The 21,641-nt window shown below is 39.6% G+C and overlaps 1 protein-coding gene and 1 long non-coding RNA gene across 2 annotated transcripts in view; one reads left to right on the top strand and one right to left on the bottom strand.

Annotated features, from left to right (window-relative positions):
- Positions 1 to 6,504, bottom strand: part of LOC145521105 (uncharacterized) — a 71,589-nt gene extending 65,085 nt beyond the window's left edge. The window contains exons 1-2 of the long non-coding RNA XR_014065110.1: positions 4,659 to 6,504; positions 4,298 to 4,415 (exon numbers count right to left, since the gene is read on the bottom strand). This is a non-coding gene — a long non-coding RNA (uncharacterized LOC145521105). The remainder of the gene's footprint in view (positions 1 to 4,297; positions 4,416 to 4,658) is intronic.
- The window catches only part of LAMA2 (laminin subunit alpha 2), a 653,829-nt gene that overhangs the window by 489,562 nt on the left and 142,626 nt on the right, over positions 1 to 21,641 (top strand). The window contains exons 35-36 of the mRNA XM_081529101.1: positions 3,750 to 3,892; positions 7,554 to 7,652. Of these exons, the coding sequence (XP_081385227.1) occupies positions 3,750 to 3,892; positions 7,554 to 7,652 (242 nt within the window). The remainder of the gene's footprint in view (positions 1 to 3,749; positions 3,893 to 7,553; positions 7,653 to 21,641) is intronic.

The following is a 21,641-nucleotide window of genomic DNA, read 5'->3' on the forward strand; positions in this document are numbered from 1 at the left end:
ATTTACTCTGCAGTGTTTTACAGTAAATCAGATCTAGTTCTGCATTCCAGCCTCTGATTTATGCTTGTATGAAGTAGAAGCTGAAATTACTGAGAAAACTTCCCTGGAAGTCTCTGGAACCATCAGTGAGGAGCCTCAAGCCATACCATTATCAATGAGCTGACTCAATTCCTCTTAGAAATGGGTAGGTTATAAATTCTAAATAAGTTAGAGAAAGAACTAGCAATGTATTCTGAAGAACACCCAACCCTAAAAAGCATAGTGAGATGTCATATTATCAAGTATCTTTCAAGATCTTGAAAGTGAAAAAGAGCACACTGCTTGCTTCTATCCTGAGAACATCTGCCCAAAATACATGTTCGCTAGAGGTTGAATGGAACTTTTAAAATGGTGATAACTCTGTGATCTTTTCCAAAATACTTTTTGCTCTCCTTTCATAAATATAGTAATAAACAAATATTTGTTGATTGCTTGCTATGTGCAAGACATTTCTTAGGCACTGTGACCAAAGCTGATTAAGGTCCCTTCTCTGGTGATAGAGAAACAATATATAAATGCCTAAAATGAAAAGATAGCTTATATATGCATGAGTGTTAAGATAACAAGACAAAGGGACTACAATAGTGATGTGTGAGGACAGTAATTTCAGAGTCATCAGGGCCGACTCCTCCAAGGAAGTAACACTTGAGCCCTGGCCCTGATTCTCCAGGAGGCACATAGGTGAAGATGAAGAAAGAAGTGTTCTCAGCAGAGGAGACAGCTAGTAAAATGACCTCTTTCTTCCAAACCCTATCTCCCTTTAGGATAGAGAATCTGTAAAGTTTATCATCTGTCCCAGTGGTTCTAAACTCTGCTATATGATAGAATCATCTGGTAATCTTTTAAATGTACTGATGCCTGGGCCTTATCACAAACCCATCAAATCAGAGTCTCTGGAGGTGGCTAGGGGAAACACTAGACATCTGTATTTTTGTAAATGGCCATGATTTGAATATGCAGCAAGATGGAGAGCCGCTGACCCACAGCAGTGCATCTCAAACATTAACATGCAGAGATCACATGGGAATCTTTCCGAAATGCAGATTCTGATTCACTGGATCTAGGATGGGGCCCAAGATCCTAATAAACTCCCAGGTGATGTGATTGCTGCTGATATAGTAGCTATCCAAAGTGTGGTGCCCAGGACCAAAGAATTAATATTCACCTGGGAGCTTGTTAGAAAAGCACATGCTCAGTCAGAGAATCAGAAACCAGACCATTCAATCACCTCTCAAATCAGAAATGCTAGGGGTATGGCCCAGCCTTCTGTGATTTAAGAAAGCCCTTCAGATGACTCTGAAACCCATTCAAGTTTGAGGACTAAACTGGGTCTTGGTGTTTAGACAACGTCAATTTGGTACCTAATTATGTTCCAGGTTGTGTGTTCCATGATTGTTTCATGTTTACAGGTCTGTTGAAACTTCTCAAGCACTTAACTTTGAGCTGAGGGTTTGAGGCCACAGCCTTCTCTTCCTTTTACTTAGTTTCCATTTAAAACAAATCCTCTCTCATTTTGGACAGAAGAAAAAGAGACCCAGCTCTGGTTTGTCAGACCTCACTTCTTGGTTCCAAAGCCTCTTTGTTCACTCAGCTTGCAAAGCACCAGGAGCTTAGAGCACCCCTGCAGGTGGAGATCCACACTTACCTACCCGTGTCACCTGCAAGGAGCTGATACATTATAGCCCTACTAGGGCAGTTTAGTCCCTGTGAAGGGATATTGTAACTCATGTCTAACTGCCATCCTATCAAAAAATCACTCTCTGTCCTACTTCTTTGTTTACAAGCATCAGTTAATGGTTTTCTCTCCATTGGGCAGCTCAAGGGAGTTTAGTTTAGAGAACTAATTGAATCTTTGCCAGTTTGGGGCATGAGGCAAAGCTGCTCCAGATCTCAGTATTTTTCATGGTATGTATTTTCCTCTCTTTTAACATGTGTATAGTTTTGATACCTCCATATGAAGAATGTAAGCTAGAAATTATATCTATATGCTCATTGCTTATGGTGAACAGTGTCATATTCGTGATCTCCAAAGAAGATGTAACTTCATGACCAGGGACCAGGCTTGATCACTCAAGAAATTTTGTGTAGCAGAGTTTTATTAAAGTATAAAAAGGGACAGAGCAAGCTTCTGACATAGACATCAGAAGGGATATGGAGAATGCCCCACTCGCTAGTCTTAGCAAGAGAGCTATATACTTTTTTAGTTGGTTATTACAGTACATCAAAAGAATGTCTCAGGGTCGTAAGGGTCTTACCAGACCCACTCCAACAATATACATTTTAAAATAACAGGATTAGAACTAACAATAGAAAGATATTCCCAGACCCATTCCCACAATTTACATTTTAAGATGACAGCGTTAGTCAGAAGGTTCTCAAGAAGGAAAAACATGTTGTCAAGCAGGATACATTGTTGTTATAGAATCACTGGTACAAAGTTTAAGGAAAAACATATCCTTGAGCAAGATGAGTTGTTTTGTTGTATAATCATCAGCTCTGGGCTTAAAGAAAAAACATTTGTCATTTTCTCCTCCTCAAGATCCCCAGACTCCTTTCTCTTCAGGGACCCTGGACTTCTTATCAACCTACCTGAGAATTGACTCTCTCAATACATGGATTCCTATCATAATAAATATGGAGCACATGCTTCTTGGCATGGAGAAGCTACACCTCATTTCTCTGATGGGCAAAGAGTGAAAAAAAATTTTTGAACTAAAAATCCAAACTAAATAGGTATATTTTATAAAGTGTCCAAAAGAATCAACATATTTTAATTTTAGAAATTGTACTATTTATAAGATTAGTGTGATAGTGGTGAAGAAACCTTTTTTTTCTACTACCATCCAGACCCCTTCTACCACTGCCAACTTTGAATAGTCCCTCTTTCTAATCATTGAAAATATATATAGGTAGAACACTAGCACTCTTTGCTACTTCAAGAACAAAGTTTTCCTGACTTTTGGCAGTTATTTATCCACAAGACAGGGTTAGGTTAATCATCAAAGTAGAAGTCTGTGGGACTGCATCTAATCGTGAGTGATAATGCACCAAGTGACTAAAGAGGAAGAGTTGGCAAATACATAAGTAAGTAAGTGAATAAGTAAGTAAATAAATAAATTTCATCAGGAGGGGAAAAATAAAAACACAAATTATAAAGAGAAGAGTTCTTTTGACTTGTAAAAAAACTACTAAGGTAAGCTGAAGAGTCATACAGTTTTTGCATATTTAATACATAAAGCATGTGGAGACCCAATTGCTACAGACACTCCACAGCTCTATCTAAGGGACCAATGTATACATTTTTAGATTCCAAAGCATATTTTATTCCCAGTTGTGGATTTTCTATACACTGCTCAGGTGGCATTTCTGGGGTATTTATAAATGCTGTATTCCACGTCTTACGTCTCCTTTAATACTTAGGCAATGCACTCATTTCCTCTCAAAATCCATTGTCTCCTCTTCTCTGGTTCCTCAGTTTATATCATCATCCATATCTCAGGTTCTAGGCAACAGGCATGTCTGCTCTTTTGTTGTTCTTTTCATCTTTTTTGTACTGTCATCCATTCAGAAGTGTTAATTATCTGAGATGAGAAACATCATCTTTCTCAGAAGGATGCTTAGCCCATAAAATATTTCATAGCTAAAATCTTTGCACATCTGCCCGGGATGCTTAGCAGAAGTCAATGTTCTTTTCCATTTCCCTTTCACAGTTTGTGGAGATGAATGCACCGGCCTTCTTCTCGGTGACTTGGCTCGCCTGGAGCAGATGGCCACGAGCATCAACCTCACTGGCCCGCTGCCCGCTCCATATAAAATTCTGTATGGTCTTGAAAATATGACTCAGGAACTCAAGGTAGGTTGGAGCAGTAACAGCAAAAGTTGGATAAAAGATGACAGAAGCTTCCCCAGGGGGAATTGCCCTAATTGGTAAATGCGCTTTCCATTGTCCCAAATTAAGGCTGTTAGGGAAATTCAGAAGCTTTCTAAACCACTGTTTTTCAGACTTGAGAACTACAATTTACTGCTTGCTCTTAAGGGAAAAGAGGCTCATGTACCCCCAGTGTTTGGCCTAAATCAATTTTATTATGTTCGTGAAATATGTGCAAACATAAAATCAGATATGAACTCCTTATACTTAATAGCTCTATAAAGTCAAAACAAATTAATTCTTACAAAAGTCTTAAAAACCAATAAAATTCAAATTAAAAACATTAATATAAAGTAACATGATTTTTGCTGAATGCAAATTGCTACTTACAACAAGAGTATGATACCGACTACTTCCACACAGGTTCTTTCATCAGCATGTGACATGTGGTAGGTAACTCAATTCTACCTTTCCACAATTTGAACTAGAGAACTCCTTATGAGAGGACCTGAAATGACATTTGGCATCCTTTGACAAGTTTGCATGATTTATATGCTAAGTCTGCCCTGTGATGGAGAAGGAAATGGCAACCCACTCCAGTACTCTTGCCTGGGAAACCTCATGGACGGAGGAGCCTGGTAGGCTGCAGCCATGAGGTCGCGAAGAGTCAGACACGACTGAGCGACTTCACTTTCACTTTTCCCTTTCATGCACTGGAGAAGGAAATGGCAACCCACTCCAATATTCTTGCCTGAAGAATCCCAGGGACGAAGGAGCCTGGTGGGCTGCCGTCCATGGGGTCGCACAGAGTCGGACACGACTGAAGCGACTTAGCAGCAGCAGCAGCAGATGCCCTGTGATCAAACAGGCATGCAAATGTAGGCGCTGAGATCAGGTGGTTGTGTGAATCTCTCAGGTTCCCAGCCTGGGTTCCAGAAATGCTTGCATTAACATTTAAGTTTACTATCAAAATGAAAACACAAGGTGAAAATTTTGTACTGGAGAATGAGGAGACATTGGAAAGTACTTCAACAAGAACTATTTTTGTTGCGGGGGAAACCCCATTCTAAAACATTGTTACAGCTTTCAGTAGTTAAAGGGATAAGACAGAAATGTTAAGGAAATTGAGGTTGTTTCATCTGATTTAAAAAAAAAGATGAAAAGTGACAACTTATATACTATCAGTCAATTACCGAATATTTATTGAGAAAGTCTGGAATGCCCGGTATTGTACTTGGTTCTCTGAGGGTTTCACAACCCTTAATGCATGCTGTCACTATCTTTAGGAAGGTTAGGGTCTATATGGTTTAAAAAATAATTAAACAATTAGCAAAACTATATAATTACCACGAGCTTTATAGGCATTTGACGTACAGTAACGTTCAAGATCGGAGAAATAGATAAGATCCAGAGTAAGCAGGGAATACTTGAAATTAATGAATACTTGAATTAATGAAAGTGTAATTTGTGTTAGAACTTGAAAGATAGAAACAGTTTCAACACGCAGAAAATTATTGGTAAGACTGGAGGAGAAAGCCTGAGATTTATTTATTAGGCACTGGCAGACACTCTTCTAGGAAATACATTCTTTAATTCAGACCACAGCTTTTAAAGTAAGTATTATTATCCCTATTTACTAGAAGAAGAAACTGATCATAATGATAGCAGGAATAGGTAGCATGTATTGATGAGTATATCTGTGCTAGGCAATTGACTAAAGTCTTACATGAATTATCACACATAGACTGCCAAAAATCCAGGAAGTAGGAAAGGAGTATTGTATTATCTACATTTTTTCTCACATAGTCAGGCAGGGACACTGAGTCATAGGGAAGTTTCAAGTGCGACAAAAGGTCACATGGTTGCTAGGTACAGAGCTGAGATTTGAAAAGAGTCAGTGTAACTGTCGGGCCTGAGACAGTGACACCACCTTGACACAGCGCAGAAGGGAAACGGCTCAGTTCACCAGTGGTGAGATCTCTTTGACCCCCAGCCCATCCATACATACTCTTGCCACTGAATCTACGAGAGCCATGTGCGCAGAGGCAGAGGTGTGAATGAGCAAGTCCTGTCTTGGAGACATTAGAAGTCAGGTCTGCTAGTGAAAGATCAGACTGGAGGCTTCAGTGGGGCTGGGTGGTATGAAGGACAATCTTGAAAGCCAGGCAGAGGAATCTGAGTTTTTGTTAGAGGCCTAGCATTTAGGAATGCAAAGAGTTCTAACAAAGAAAATGCTGACCAGTTATTATACATGGAAAGAACACAAAGACAAAAAATTGAGCTAGAGAAGCAAATGCTTCAGTGGGACATAAAAAAATTTAAAGTAATAACTTACACAATGAATGAATTTCTGAAGGGCCCTCTGAAAGACATTCCAATCTGTGGACCTCAACCAAGCCAGAGGGTTCAATTACCTATTTCCTTATGGCTGGGTGTTGGTCAGAATGATTTGATTTTCCTTAAATTCCAATTCTTCTCGATTCCGTTTGTGTTCCTCTTCAATTGTTTAATATCTGGAATCCCATTTTAATATTATAAATCATTAAGCAAGTTAGATATGCCCGTTGTTCGGCTCCTTTAACTGTGTCAGTGCTCCCTGGTTCCAGGTCACAGATGACCTGGAACCTACATGTGATAGAACAAAGCTGGATTCATTAACTTGATGCCACAAAGGACACTGCACAGCATGTGGGGTTTGGGTGTGTCTCAGTAACAGGGCATTAAGAATCACTTAGAGTATTGGGCTTTATGCTAAGGAATTGGGGAGCAGTTTCAAGGAAGCAGAGGTTTGTATTGGATTGGGTGCTCTTAGGAAGTGGAAATAATTCTGTAATTAAGTATTCTAATGAATCTTATCTAGAAGGAGGGAAGAAAAAGAGAAGTTAAGGCTACAGTTAGTAAGGAGGCAGTGGTCACTCATATTAGACAGAAAATGGGATTCAGAGTATTTTTGTGACCTGCACAGAGACCATGATTTTATCTGCGTTTAGACAAGATTATGGAGTGGTCTCGTCTTTTGTTTCATTCATCACTGTCACAGAGTGATCCCATCTACTGTTAGTGTTGTGAGATTGCTAATGTTCAATAGGAGGGGAAAATGTACCGGCTGTGAGTACCAGGCCAGCTCCTACAACACTGACACCATGCAGTTAGTTAGCGCCCAGCCAGGTCCCTCTGTCAGGGCTCCTGTCCTCAAAGAAAGAAGTGATAAACCTATAAACTGTATCTCTGGTGACTAATGTAGGGGCCTTAAAGATTCAGACACAATTCATCTTGACTCTGCTTCTTACTGGCTATGCAATCTTGTATACGCTTTTAGGTCTCTTCAAGCCAGTTTTTTATCTACAAAATGAAGTAACATTTTTATCTCATAGAGCTATTGTAAGAACTAAATGAAACAAAGCAAAACTAAAAGACCTGGCACGTAGTAATGTCTTAATAAACTGCAGCAATTTGTGTTATTTGCCAGATTATTCTGCACGGTGTTTTGTGTGTAAGTTCCCAGTTGAAATAGTTCCTCTCTTCTTTGAAGGTGAGAAGGCTAAGTTCTTTGTATATAAAGGAAAAATGTGTTCTGTTAAATGTTCAACCTATGATCGCTGCAAGACCATTTACTCAAAGACATATGGAATGAAATCTCTTTCAGCATTTGCTCTCACCTCAGCGGGCTCCAGAGAGGCTCATTCAGTTGGCAGAAGGCAATCTGAACACGCTTGTGACAGAAATGAATGAACTTCTGACCAGGGTAAGTTGGCAAAATCACGCTTCTTCTTAAAGCAGACAGATTATATATAATTAAGGAAAATTACTTCAAATTTCTGAAATGCAAATCTTGTTCTTCCTAAATCCAAATTTGGTGCATGAAATCGATGTATTTTTGACTTGCTACTTCTGCCTCAGATAAAATCTGGGAACCCAGTACCACAAGAAAAGATTGGGATACAGACTTGGGAAGTATCAAGGCCAATAGTTAGAAATACAAGAATGACAATATATTTTGAGAACTCTATCCACTAGCTTCCATAGATTCTGGATTCCCAAACCCCTGTCTCTGACTATATAAGGAAAAAGATAAGCAAATAAAAATACTCGTAGTCTCTTTGATTTTATCATGGGATATTGCATTTGTGTATTAATAGAAATACAGTCTAAATCCGCATTGCCCCGCAAAAGAGGAAATCTTCTTTATCAAGAAAATGCAAGGCACTTAAGACACTTTTTAGAGTCAGAATGTAAATCCATGTTCTGTTTATCAGATTTTTTAAGATATTGGGAGTTTTAAATTTTCAAAACTACAGGAGGGTTAAGGTTCTTTTCCCTTGTAGAGAATGAAGAAAACAGCATAAAGTTCGCCATCTTGTGGCCAGAAAAATGCATGAACTGGAAAACTGGCCTGGAATTTAGGGGTCCAGTTTGATTCTCAAAGAACTTTAAATGACAAAAAATATTGGAGCTAGAGGGTTCTGGCAGATTATCTAGTCCATTTTTTAAAGAAGGAATCCCTCAGGCCATAATACCAAAATGACTTAGGAATGGCCTTGAATTCACCAAATTCAAGGACCTCAGGAGGACCTAGTTTATGGATTCCCACGGTTGCAATACCATTTCCACCTAACCTGCTGCTGGCCTATTAGAATTTCCACAGGGAAATCAAATGGAATTCTCAGCACATGATGCTGAACAATGGCCCTCAGGTTACAAATAGCCTATTAAACACTCTTTCAGGATTTCCTCCCAGTGATATGGAATGTACAAATATAGAATTTCTTGCCAAATGTAGTTAGATATTAGATTAGTGAGTCCATTTATCTCATATCAATTTAATATTTAGCAATTTTATGTTTGTTCTGTGAATACACTAAATAAGAACTTTTAAGTGGATCATGCGAAAGTAATCTCAGTTCAACAGGTACAAACGAATGTTCCCCACATACAAAGCCCAAGCTAAGTGTTGGCAGGTGACAGATAAAAACGAGGCCCAGTCTGTCTTCAAGGAGCTTGTAGTCTCGTGTGTGTGTGTATACATAAGCATTTAAGTGTGTGGAGACAAGTGCAAGTAAATATATAATACAGCATGAAATAAAAGAATGTAACTGAGAAGTACATATACATGGGTTAATTTAATCTTGTTAAGGGTTATTAGGAAAGAATTCCATGGAACAGTGGCATTCCATTCATTGATTCATTTAATTAATCCTTCCTAAGGATTGAACATGTTCTAGATACTATAACAGAATGACAGACACTGGGAAAAAAGATATAAGCAAAACTGACACTGTTGTTGCTGTCATTGAGCTGATTATAGCCAAATGATCTGAGCCTTTATGATTATCATTACTTTGTTATTTCTTAACCTACATCCTTTCATCTTCCCAGAAGGCTCTCCCATACTAAATTTCTTAAAATGGACTTAGTATTTTTGATTAGTGTAAACCCAAATAGACTGGAAAATACTGAGATTTCCCATATACTCCCCTAGCCCAAGACAGGAATAGCCTCCCCCATTATCAACTCCCCCCCCCTCCACTGAGTGATACGTTTGTTACAACAGATAAATCTACACTGACAAATCATTGTCACTCAAAATTATAGCTTACTTTAGGGTTCACTCTTGGTGTTGTACACTCTATAGATTTTGACAAATGTTTAATGACATGCTCCACCTTTATAGTATCATTTAGAGTACTTTTACAGCTCTAAAAGTCCTACCTGCTCTGCCTTTTCACCTCTCCCTCCTCCTTAACCCCCGGCAACCACTGATCTTTTTACTGTCTCTGTATATCATATAGTTAGAATTATACAGTATGTAACTTTTCCATGAAGAGATACCCCACGTCTAAGGTAAGAGAAACCCAAGTAAGACAGTAGGCACTGAGAGAGGGCATCAGAGGGCAGACAGACTGAAAGCTCAATCACAGACAACTAGCCGACGTGATCACATGGACCACAGCCTTGTCTAACTCAGTGAAACTAAGCCATGCCGAGTGGGGCCAGCCAAGACGACCGGGTCATGGTGGAGAGGCCTGACAGAACATGGTCCACGGGAGAAGGGAATGGCAAACCACTTCAGTATTCTTGCCTTGAGAACTCCATGAACAGTATGAATAGGCAAAAAGATAGGACACTGAAAGATGAACTCCCCAGGTCGGTAGGTGCCCAATATGCTACTGGAGATCAGTGGAGAAATAACTCCAGAAAGAATGAGGAGACAGAGACAAAGCAAAAACAACACCCAGTTGTGGATGTGACTGGTGATAGAAGCAAGGTCTTATGCTGAAAAAAGCAATATTGCATAGGAACCTGGAATGTTAGGTCCATGAATCAAGACAAATTGGAAGTGATCAAAAAGGAGATGGCAAGAGTGAACATTAACATTCTAGAATCAGCGAATTAAGATGGACTGGAATGGGTGAATTTAACTCAGATGACCATTATGTCTACTACTGTGGGCAGGAATCCCTTAGAAGAAATGGAGTAGCCATCATAGTCGCCAGAAGAGTCCGAAATGCAGTACTTGGATGCAATCTCAAAAACGACAGAATGATCTCTGTTCATTTCCAAGGCAAACCATTCAATATCACGGTAATCCAAGTCTATGCCCCAACCAGTAACACTGAAAAAGCTGAAGCTGAACGGTTCTATGAAGACCTACAAGACCTTCTAGTACTAACACCCAAAAAAGATGTCCTTTTCATTGTAGGGGACTGGAATGCAAAAGTAGGAAGTCAAAAAATACCTGGAGTAACAGGCAAATTTGGCCTTGGAGTTCAGAATGAAGCAGAGCAAAGGCTAATAGTTCTGCCAAGAGAACGCACTGGTCATAACAAACACCCTCTTCCAACAACACAAGAAAAGATTCTACACATGGACATCACCAGATGGTCAACAGTGAAATCAGATTGATATATTCTTTGCAGCCAAAGATGGAGAAGCTCTATAAGTCAGCAAAAACAAAACTGGGAGCTGATTGTGGCTCAGATCATGAACTCTTTATTGCCAAGTTCAGACTGAAATTGAAAGTGGAGAAAACCACTAGACCATTCAGGTATAACCTGAATCAAATCCCTTATGACTATACAGTGAAAGTGAGAAATAGATTAAAGGGACTAGATCTGATAGACAGAGTGCCTGATGAACTATGGACAGAGGTTTGTGACATTGTATAGGAGACAGGAATCAAGACCATCCCCAAGAAAAAGAAATGCAAAAAAGCAAAATGGCCATCTGAGGAGGCCTTACAAATAGCTGTGAAAAGAAGAGAAGCAAAAAGCAAAGGAGAAAAGGAAAGATATACCCATGTGAATGCAGAGTTCCAAAGAATAGCAAGGAGAGATAAGAAAGCCTTCCTCAGCGATCAATGCAAAGAAATAGAGGAAAACAATAGAATGGGAAAGACTAGAGATCTCTTCAAGAAAATTAGAGATACCAAGGGAACATTTCATGCAAAGATGGGCACAATGAAGGACAGAAATGGTATGGACCTAACAGAAGCAGAAGATATTAAGAAGAGGTGGCAAGAATACACAGAAGAACTGTATAAAAAAGATATTCACGATCCAGATAATCATGATGGTGTGATCACTCACCTAGAGCCAGACATCCTGGAATGTGAGGTCAAGTGGGCCTTAGGAAGCATCACTACGAACAAAGCTAGTGGAGGTGATAGAATTCCAGTTGAGCTATTTCAAATCCTACAAGATGATGCTGTGAAAGTGCTGCACTCAAAATGTCAGCAAATTCAGAAAACTCAGCAGTGGCGACAGGACTGGAAAAGGTCAGTTTTCATTCCAGTCGCAAAGAAAGGCAATGCCAAAGAATGCTCAAACTACCGCACAATCGCACTCATCTCACACTCTAGTAAAGTAACGCTCAAAATTCTCCAAGCCAGGCTTCAACAATATGTGAACTGTGAACTTCCAGATGTTCAAGCTGGTTTTAGAAAAGGCAGAGGAACCAGAGATCAAACTGCCAACATCTGCTGGTCATTGCAAAAGCAAGAGAGTTCCAGAAAAATATCTATTTCTGCTTTATTGACTATGCCAAAAACCTTTGACTGTGTGGATCACAATAAACTGGTAAATTCTGAAAGAGTTGGGAATATCATACCACCTGACTTGCCTCTTGAGAAACCTTTATGCAGGTCAGGAAGCAACTGTTAGAACTGGACATGGAACAACAGACTGGTTCCAAATAGGAAAGGGAGTACATCCAGGCTGTATATTGTCACCCTGCTTATTTAACTTATATGCAGAGTACATCATGAGAAATGCTGGGCTGAAAGAAGCACAGGCTGGAATCAAGATTACCAAGAGAAATATCAATAACCTCAGATATGCAGATGAGACCACCCTTATGGCAGAAAGTGAAGAAGAACTAAAGTGCCTCTTGATGAAAGTGAAAGAGGAGAGTGAAAAAGTTGGCTTAAAGCTCAACATTCAGAAAACAAAGATCATGGCATCCAGTCCCATCATTTCATGGCAAATTGATGGGGAAACAGTGGCTGAATTTATTTTTCTGGGCTCCATAATCACTGCAGATGGTGATTGCAGCCATGAAATTAAAAGATGCTTACTCCTTAGAAGGAAAGTTATGACCAACCTAGACAGCATATGAAAAAGCAGAAGCATTATTTTGTCAACAAAATCCTTCTAGTCAAAGCTATGGTTTTTCCAGTGGTCATGTGTGGATGTGAGAGTTGGACTATAAAGAAAGCTGAGCACTGAAGAATTGACGCTTTTGAACTGTGGTGTTGGAGAAACTCTTGAGAGTCCCTTGGACTGCAAGGTGATCCAACCAGTCCATCCTAAAGGAGATCAGTCCTGGTGTTCATTGGAAGGACTGATGTTGAAGCTGAAACTCCAAGAGTTTGGCCACCTGATGCGAAGAGCTGACTCATTGGAAAAGACCCTGATGCTGGGAAACATTGAGGGCAGGAGGAGAAGGGGATGACAGAGGATGAGATGATTGGATGGCTTCACCGACTCGATGGACATAGATTTGGGTGGACTCCAGGAGTTGGTGATGGACAGAGAGGCCTGGTGTGCTGCAGTTCATGGGGTGGCAAAGAGTCGATCACGACTGAGCAAATGAACTGAACTGAACCTTTCCGAATTGGCTTCTTTCACTTAGTAATATACATTGAAGTTTCATTGTTGTCTTTTGGTGTCTTGATAGCTCATTTCTTTTTAGTGGTGAGTAGTGTTCCATTTTCTGGGTGTACCAAGTTTATTTATCCGTTCACCTACTGAAGGACACCTTGGTTGCTTCTAAGCTTTGGCAATGTTTGAGTAAAGCTGCTATTAGCACCCAAATATATGTTTTCAATTTATTTGTGTAAAAACCAAAGAATGCAGTTGCTCTATCATATGGTAAGAGTATGTTTAGTTTTTTAAGAAATCACCAAACTGTCTTCCAGAGTGGCTGTATCAGTTTGCCTTTCCCAGCAGCGATGAGTAAGAGTTCCTATTGCTCTATATCCTCACCAGCATTCGGTGTTGTCAGTGTTTTGAATTTTGGCCATTCTAATAGGTGTATTCTGGGAAAGTCTGAGGGCAGGAGAGAAGGGGTTGACCAAGGATGGATGGTTGGATAGCATCACCAATGCAATGGACATGAGTTAGAGCGTATTCCGGGAAACAGTGAAAGACAGGGAAGCCTGGCGAGCCACAGTCCGCCAAAGAGTCAGATACTACTTCGCAACTAAACAACAACAACAGTAGGTGTATAGTAGTATCTCAGTCTTACATTAATTTACAATTCCCTAAGGACAGACGATGTTGAGCACTTTTATATGCTTACTTGCCGTCTGTATAGCTTCTTTGGTGTGATGTCTATTCAGGTCTTGCTGTGGATTGAATGCATGTATCTTCTCCAAAATTCCTATGTTGAAATCCTAACCCCCCCACACAAGGTAATGACATTAGGAAGTGAGACTTTTGGAAAGTACTTAGTTCATTAAGGCAGAGCCCTCATGAAGGGAATTAGTGCCAATATAAAAGGGGCCCCAAAGAGATCCTTTGCCCTTTCCTGACCATGTAAGCACAAAGTGAAAAGACACTACCTATGAACCAGGAAGCAGACCCTCACCAGACACCAAATTGGCCTGAGATGTTATTTTGTACTTCTTGATCTCTAGAACTGTGAGAAAAAACTGTCATTTACAAGCCACCTAATGTGAGGTATTTTGTTATAGCAGCAGACTCTACCATCTGGGCTTCCCTGGTCATTCAGATGGTAAACAGTCTGCTTGCAATGTGGGAGACCCAGGTTCGATTCTTGGATTGGGAGGATCCCCTAGAGAAGGGAATAGCTACCCACTCCAGTATTCCTGCCTGGAGAATTCCATGGACAGGGCAGCCTGGTGGGCTACAGTCCATGGAGTCACAAAGAGTTGGCCATGACTAAGCGACTAACATTTCACTGAAATGACAGACAAAATTTTTCTAATTTTTTAATCAAGGTTTGTTATCATTGTCAAGTGTTCTTTGTGTATTTTGGACAAGTCTTTTGGACAACAGGTCTGTGACTTGCCTTCTCATTCTCTAGACAATATCCATCACAGTGAAAAGTTTTTAATTTTAATGAAGCCCAGGTTATCAGTTATTTATTTGACTGATTGCTTTGGTATTATCTAAAATGTCATCACCATACCTAAAGTTATCCAAATTTTATACTGTGTTATCTTGGAGTTTTATAATTTGCATTTTATATTTAGATCTATTATCTAATTTGAGTTAATTCTTATACTATTTTAAAAGGAACTTTTTATTTTAAGATAGTTTTAGATTTACAGAAAAGTTATTGCAAAGATAGTACAGAGATTTCCCATATACTCCATACCCAGTTTCCTCTACTGTTAACATCTTAGTATGATGTATCTTTCACAACCAGTGAACTAATATTGATTGATTATTATTATTAACTAAAGACTCTACTTTATTCAGATTTCTTCACTTTTACCTAATGTCTTTGTATATTTCAGGATCCTATCCAGGATACTACATTACATTTAATCATCATGTCATCTTAGACTGTATCCTCTAGACTGTGACCTTTTCTTAGACTTTTCTGATTTGTTGATAATTTTGACAGTTTTGACAAGTTCATGTATTTTGTATGATGTCCCTCTGTTGGGGTTTGCCTTATGTTTTTCTCATGATTAGAATAGAGATATAGGTCTGTATGGGAAAGACCGCAGAGATAATGTGTCATTTTATCATGTCATATTAAGAACCCATGTAATCAGTATGTCTTACTACTATTGGTGTTTATCTTGATCACCTGGCTGAGGTCATGTTTGCCAGATTTCTCCACTGGAAAGTACTGTTTTCCCCATTTCCACACTTCAATACCATTTTTATCTGTCCATTTTTCAAATTTTGTAACTTGAAAAGCCTAGAAATAAGACTTCTGTAAGTAAATATCTCCATGATGAAGTTAGGATGGGGAAGAAATAAAAGGAAATCCTCACTTATTAATTAACCTTGTCCCCACCAGAAAATCATGGAGACCTTCAATATTCAAGTCAAAATGATCAATTCTTTCTTTTTCTGTGGTCAAGCTGCACGATAATTAAAAGTTGTATTGATACCCATGGAATCATAACTAGAGGACTAAATGATGCAAATGTCCAATGTGCATGCTGTGTTGTGCTTAACCGCTTAGTTGTGTCCAACTCTTTGTGACCCCATGGACTGTAGCCCACCAGGCTCCTCTGTCCATGGGGATTCTCCAGGCAAAAATACTGGAGGGGGTTGCCATGCCCTCCTCCAGGGGATCTTCCCAACAGCTGAATCCACCAATACCTTTATCTCACAGCCATGAATGATTCAGCAGTTGAGGTCAGCATGTGAGAAGTACAGGGGTCATGACTTCCTAGTATCTGTGGCTGTGTTAGAGGAGGCAGTGCCTTAAACTAGAACTGCATCTTGGAATTACCTGGTGCCAAGTCTAACCCCCAAATGTGATGTAATCAGTCTGATGCACAATATAAAGGTGGCTCAGCAGTAAAAGGATCCACCTGCAATGCAGGAGATGCATGTTCGATTCCTGGGTTGGGAAGATCCCCTGGAGAAGGAAAGGGCAGCCCATTCTAGTACTCTTGCCTGGGAAATCCCATAGACAGAGGAGCCTGGTGAGTTACTGTCCATGTGATTTCAAAGAGTTGAATACGACTTAGTGACTAAACAATAGTATGAACATCGGGACTTTCATGACCTTCCAGATGATTCTGATGCCAGTCAAGGTTGAAAACTGTTGTCAACCTAGAGTTATGTGGTGCTTACAGCTCCCTGTCCTATGGAAAGTGCTTTCATTGGTATAGCCAATCTTTTTGACAATACTTCTCTATGCTTTGTTAGCTGACCAGGCGCTTTATGATTGCACTTTAATTGTTAAAATATCTGGCAAGTCTGATCCTGCATAGCTGGTATGAGCTGCCCTCTCTCCCTCAGGTGCTTATATATTTTGTGCTTATCTTTTTCAGGATGCAATAAGTTCTCTAATGAGGGGTGGGGGGTTTAGTCACTTAAGTCATGTCCGACTCTTGCAACCTCCCATGGACTGTAGCCTGCCTGGCTCCTCTGTCCATGGGATTCTTCAGGCAAGAATACTGGAGTGGGTTGCCATTTCCTTCTCCAGGGGATCTTTCTAACCCAGGAATTGAACCTAGGTCTCCTGCTTTTCAGGCAGATTCTTTACCCACGGAGCTACGAGGGAAGCCATTGCTAAAGAAAATAATGTTCCTCCCCAGAATTAATATGTTAAACACTTATTGTATATAATGTGCAAATATTATATAAGCAAAATATTATATATCTTTTCAACGTATTTTAATTTATTATCATTTTATTTCCCACTTGGAATGTAAGTTGCTTGAATATGGGAATCATATGTAACATATTCATAACGTCAGACACTGTGATCAGTATGAAATATTGAGATGCTTTTTGATGATAACTCTGTATGTACCTCTATAGCTACTGTCCTGACCTCCATCTTTCATTTCATAGCCAAGTTTTTTGAAAGACTTGGAGATAGCTCTGCTTTATGTCCTCACTTCCTGTAGTCTAGAATTCCATTCCCAGCTTGCTCCCAAAACCGTTTTGACAAGATAATCAATGGCAAGCTGGTCACTAAATCCAGTGGAAGTTTTATTTTACTTGAACTTCCTACAGCAATTGCCACATTTGACCCTACATTCCTTCTTAACTCTCTCCTCTCTCTGCCTTTATTTTAATTCTCAGACATTTCATTCTACCAGAGAGCTTTTCTGCACGGGTTTTCTTTTGTTGTTTAGTGTTTAAGTCATGTCCAACTCTGAGACCCCATGGACTGTAGCCTGCCAGGCTCCTCTGTCCATGCGATTTCCCAGGCAAGAATACTTGGAGTGGGTTGCAATTTCCTTCTCCAGGGGATCTGCCCAACCCAGGGATCGAACCTGCTTCTCCTGCTTTGGCAGGCAGATTCTTTACCTCTAAGCCACCAGGGAAGCTATGTTTTCTTTAACCTTGAACTAAACCTCAGCTCATCAAAGTCTACAGTAAGCCTTCTGTGATATTCCAGGTGTGATGGGATTCCTCTTATAATTGTGTTATACCACTGTGCTTTTTCTTCAGTTTGTGATTATAAATTTATTTTCATGATCATTAAACAAATAACTCTCTACCCCACCAGCTCCAAAAGGTTTAAGTTGCCAACGTTTTTTTATTTCTACTATTATATTTAAAAGAGAGAGAGAGAGAACATATAACAAATCATACTTATTTGGAACTTTCAAAACTGACACCTGAAATATTTAAGGGGAAATTTCATGTAGAACTGACTTATTTTTCCCCAGAGTCAGTTGACTGTCTCTGTCCTTGGGCACTGTCTGTCCTAGTAGCTTGTCCTAGCACTTTACTGACCCTTGGATATACAGAACTAGTAGTATCTGAAGATGACCCTTGAGAATATCATGTGAATGATTAGATCTGAAATTTAATTTCAGCAGGAAACTGTGTAAGTCTGCAACTGCAAAGGAGGATGGCAACTAAGCAATGTTGTCTATTCAGTAGTTAGATTTGCTTCATTAGATTCTAGTTTTAACATAAAGAAGGCAGAAAATGAAAGGCGCTAGTAATATCCAACCAAGAAAATTATGTGCAGGTTTCAAGAGGCGCAGTGAGAACTGCTTGAGCTAAAGCAAGAAAGTAACAGCTACATTGTTCAGAAGTAAATGAATGTGTGTCTAATGGTAATGTGTGCTGCCTGGATATAAATACTCTTAAAAAAACACATGAAACAACCACAAAGAAAATAGAAGAAAAATAAAAGGAAAAAATACCTAGTTGAATAAACTTGAATGTAAAAAGATAATCAAAGGAAAGAGAAATACTTGCAAAGTAGTGTATAAGGCATCATTTACAAAGGAACACTGGAAAAATTGTAGAACAGAGGTAAGAGAATGTAAAAATAAGAAAGTCTAACGTAGAGAATGAAAGGAAGATTGTACATATTAGGTTAAATGAGAAGACATTTGTCAGATACTCAGGAACAAGATAATAGTGAGTAAGGAGGAAGCTGACTAAGGGATGGGGATGATAATTTAATAAAATGCAAGAAGACCCAAATGGAATCAGACAGATAGCCCCTATCATGTGGTAGTTAGCATTCATCTGTCACATTATCAATGGCCTGTCCTGGATGAAACTGATTTTTGTGAATTTCACTTTTACAGTCTAGCACCACTACCCATAGATGGTAATATATTTGTCATTGGCTTCCTTTACGGAGTCTCTCCTGGGTGGGTTTTGACAAGGTGACTCTTCAACTTAATTACTGGGTAATGAAACATGATTTTTAAAAGTGTATCTACATGGTGTTCTGATATGGATTTTCAAATATGTTAATTTACTAAAGCCTAAAGCTTCCTAGGTGGCACTAGTAGTAAGGAACACGCCAGCCAGCGCAGGAGACATAAGAGACACGGGTTCGATTCCTGAGTCGGGAAGATGCCCTGGAGTAGGAAATTGCAACCCACTCCAGTATTCTTGCCTAGAAAATCCCATGGGCAGAGGAGCCTGGTGGGCTAGTCTATGGGGTTGCAGAGTCGGACACAACTGAGTGACTAAACACACACAAAGCTTATGCACTGAAAGTACTGCGAAAGCTGGAGCCGTGTCCCTCCTCCCACCCAGAACACTTAACTGCTGCATCTGTCTTCTCTGTCCTCCTGGATGTTAGCCAAACAGAAGTTAACGTTTGATACTGACCCAATGCACGCCTATAAGACAGAAAATGCATGTCTCATCCCCAGTTCCCTGCGTATGTGTGAGTTCAGATAAGTCACTTAACCTCTTCATAACCTTCGTCCTCACCAGTGTGAAAATAAGGATCATGCCCTCTAATGGGAGGCTTCCCAGGTGGCACTAGTGGTAAAGAACCTGCCTGCCAATCCAGGAGACATAAGAGATGTGGGTTCAATCCCTGGGTCAGGAAGATCCCCTGAAGGAGGGCATGGCAACCCACTCCAGTATTCTTGCCTAGAGAACCCCAAGGACAGAGGAGCCTGGTGGGCTACAGTCCATAGAGTTGCACAGAGTCAGATATGACTAAAGCAACTTAGCATGTACCCCCTCTAAGGATCTCTAAAGGCAGGAAGAGTAAACGACATGCAAGAGAGTACTGTCAGTCCTTCTGAACATGCCTATCAACATGGGGTACAGCTGAGCCTGGCTGTGGAACCCACCTCTTAGATGCCATAAGTCAGTGCCTTTTGGTGCCAGGAATCTCAAATCCCCTCCTCTCCTGGAATACAGCCAAGAGGGAAGCCTGTCTTCTTCCTTATAAATACTGTGCTGGCCATAAAGATTTCTGCCCACCTCCAAGCTCTACCTTCACTAGCATGGTATTTGGTGTGCAGTCACCTAATTGCAGTAGTTTTGGATTACCAGGAGACCAGTGACTAGAACGTAGTGTCATTGCGACCACAGGCTCTCAGGCTTGGCTCTCCTCCTAAGCACTCAGCAGTAGCTCTTCAGCAGCGGCATCCTATGAAGCTCTGAAAAACATCCAGAAAAAAGCGCCCAGCCATCCATATTCACTGGCAAGCATGACACCAGGCACATGGCCAGTTTGAATGGTATCAGGAAGGCATATGGAAGGATTTTTTTTTTTTCCTCCAACAGGCTTTAGAACTTCAAAGGGATAGTTTGTTTCATTATCATTACATCAGTCAATCACCCAACATCTTTGACCCCCTACAATTTGCCAGGCATTGTGCCTGGCTCTCGGAGGAATAAAAGGAAATAAGACATAGTCCTCACCTCCAAGGATTGAAATTCAACAGATATGACAAAATACCTAACAGAATAATTACCCAATAGCAGTCATGCATAGTGGTAATGATGGCTGTTTTTGAAAATCTAAGAAAGGAGAGTATGGGTCAAAATCATCAAGGATGTCTTCACAAGGAAGATGAGGTTGGAACAGGATCATCTTGGGGTCTGGATTTATTTTGAGAAGGAAATTAGGGAGCAATTGTATGAACAAAGCTTTTTCTGGGAATATTCCTAGAAAAGTGGGCAATAAGAATGGCAATAAGATATATTTGACAGCATTCATTTATATTTGCTATCAGTGAGGCATCTGACTAGAAGCTGGATATCAAGCAATGAACAAACAGACCAGGTTTTTGTCCTCTTAGAGCTTACCCTTTAGAGAGGAAGCCAATGCATAGAGATGTCAACACATAAACAGTAATTCCAAAATGCATGGTGCTATGAAGGCAATATTCTTCTATAGGAATTTGAGGAACCTAACCTAGGTGCCCTGGGGATGACCACACCAAGAAGAGATACTTATTAAACTGAAAGCTGATGGATAACAAGGATGCAGCCACTAAAAGTGTTGAGTAGAAGCTCATTCCAAGCAAAGACAATAGGATACAAGAAGGCCAGAGGAAGGCAAGAGTATGGCATATTACACATAAAAGGAAACCAGTGAAGCTGATTGCATGGGGTCTTAGTGATAACATTTTTGACTTACTTCTTATCATGGGTTATGTAGAATTCTTGACATCTTAATATTGGAGTGTTCATGTAATTGGTAATTAGTTTGTGAATGATGATTCTTACATATTTTTATAAATTAATTTGATAAGAAGTCAAGACAATGAATACTGTCTTGATCATCCAGAATTTTAAAAAGTGTTATCAGTATACATTTATTTTCAAAAAATTAGATGCTTTGCACATAGAAGAGTTGGAAAACTTGATGATATCAATATTTATGGGAATTATTACCTTTGGGTAATATAAATAAGATATTGATGAAGCAAAAAATAAGTTTTAGTTCAAATTATAATATACACTTTCTGTGTAATAAGAGATACTAGTGCTAGTGATATATTAATTCTTAAGATATTGAAAGATGATCATAATATAGATGAAATCTGTTATTATAATAGTGTTCTGTGATATGTGGAAATAGTAGTGATATTGCACAATACAGTAAATTCCAGACTAGGCAAACATCTAAAGCGTTTAGATGGCCAACATCTTAAGCAGCTGACCTTAGGAATACAAAAGCAACATTTTAAAAATTGTGTGAGTGTACGTTTGTGTAGTGTGTATGTGTAAAGAGTTTCTTGACTCAACCTCAAATCTAAAAGTTAAAATAATGTCAATATTAATGTTTTGGAAGAATTAACCCAGAACATTCTAATTTATTAACACCCTCCAAATTATTTTGTATA

The sequence above is a fragment of the Giraffa tippelskirchi genome, chromosome 9 (genome assembly GCF_054371585.1).
Source record: "Giraffa tippelskirchi isolate mGirTip1 chromosome 9, T2T-mGirTip1v1.2.pri, whole genome shotgun sequence".
NCBI classification, from domain to species: Eukaryota; Metazoa; Chordata; class Mammalia; order Artiodactyla; family Giraffidae; genus Giraffa; species Giraffa tippelskirchi.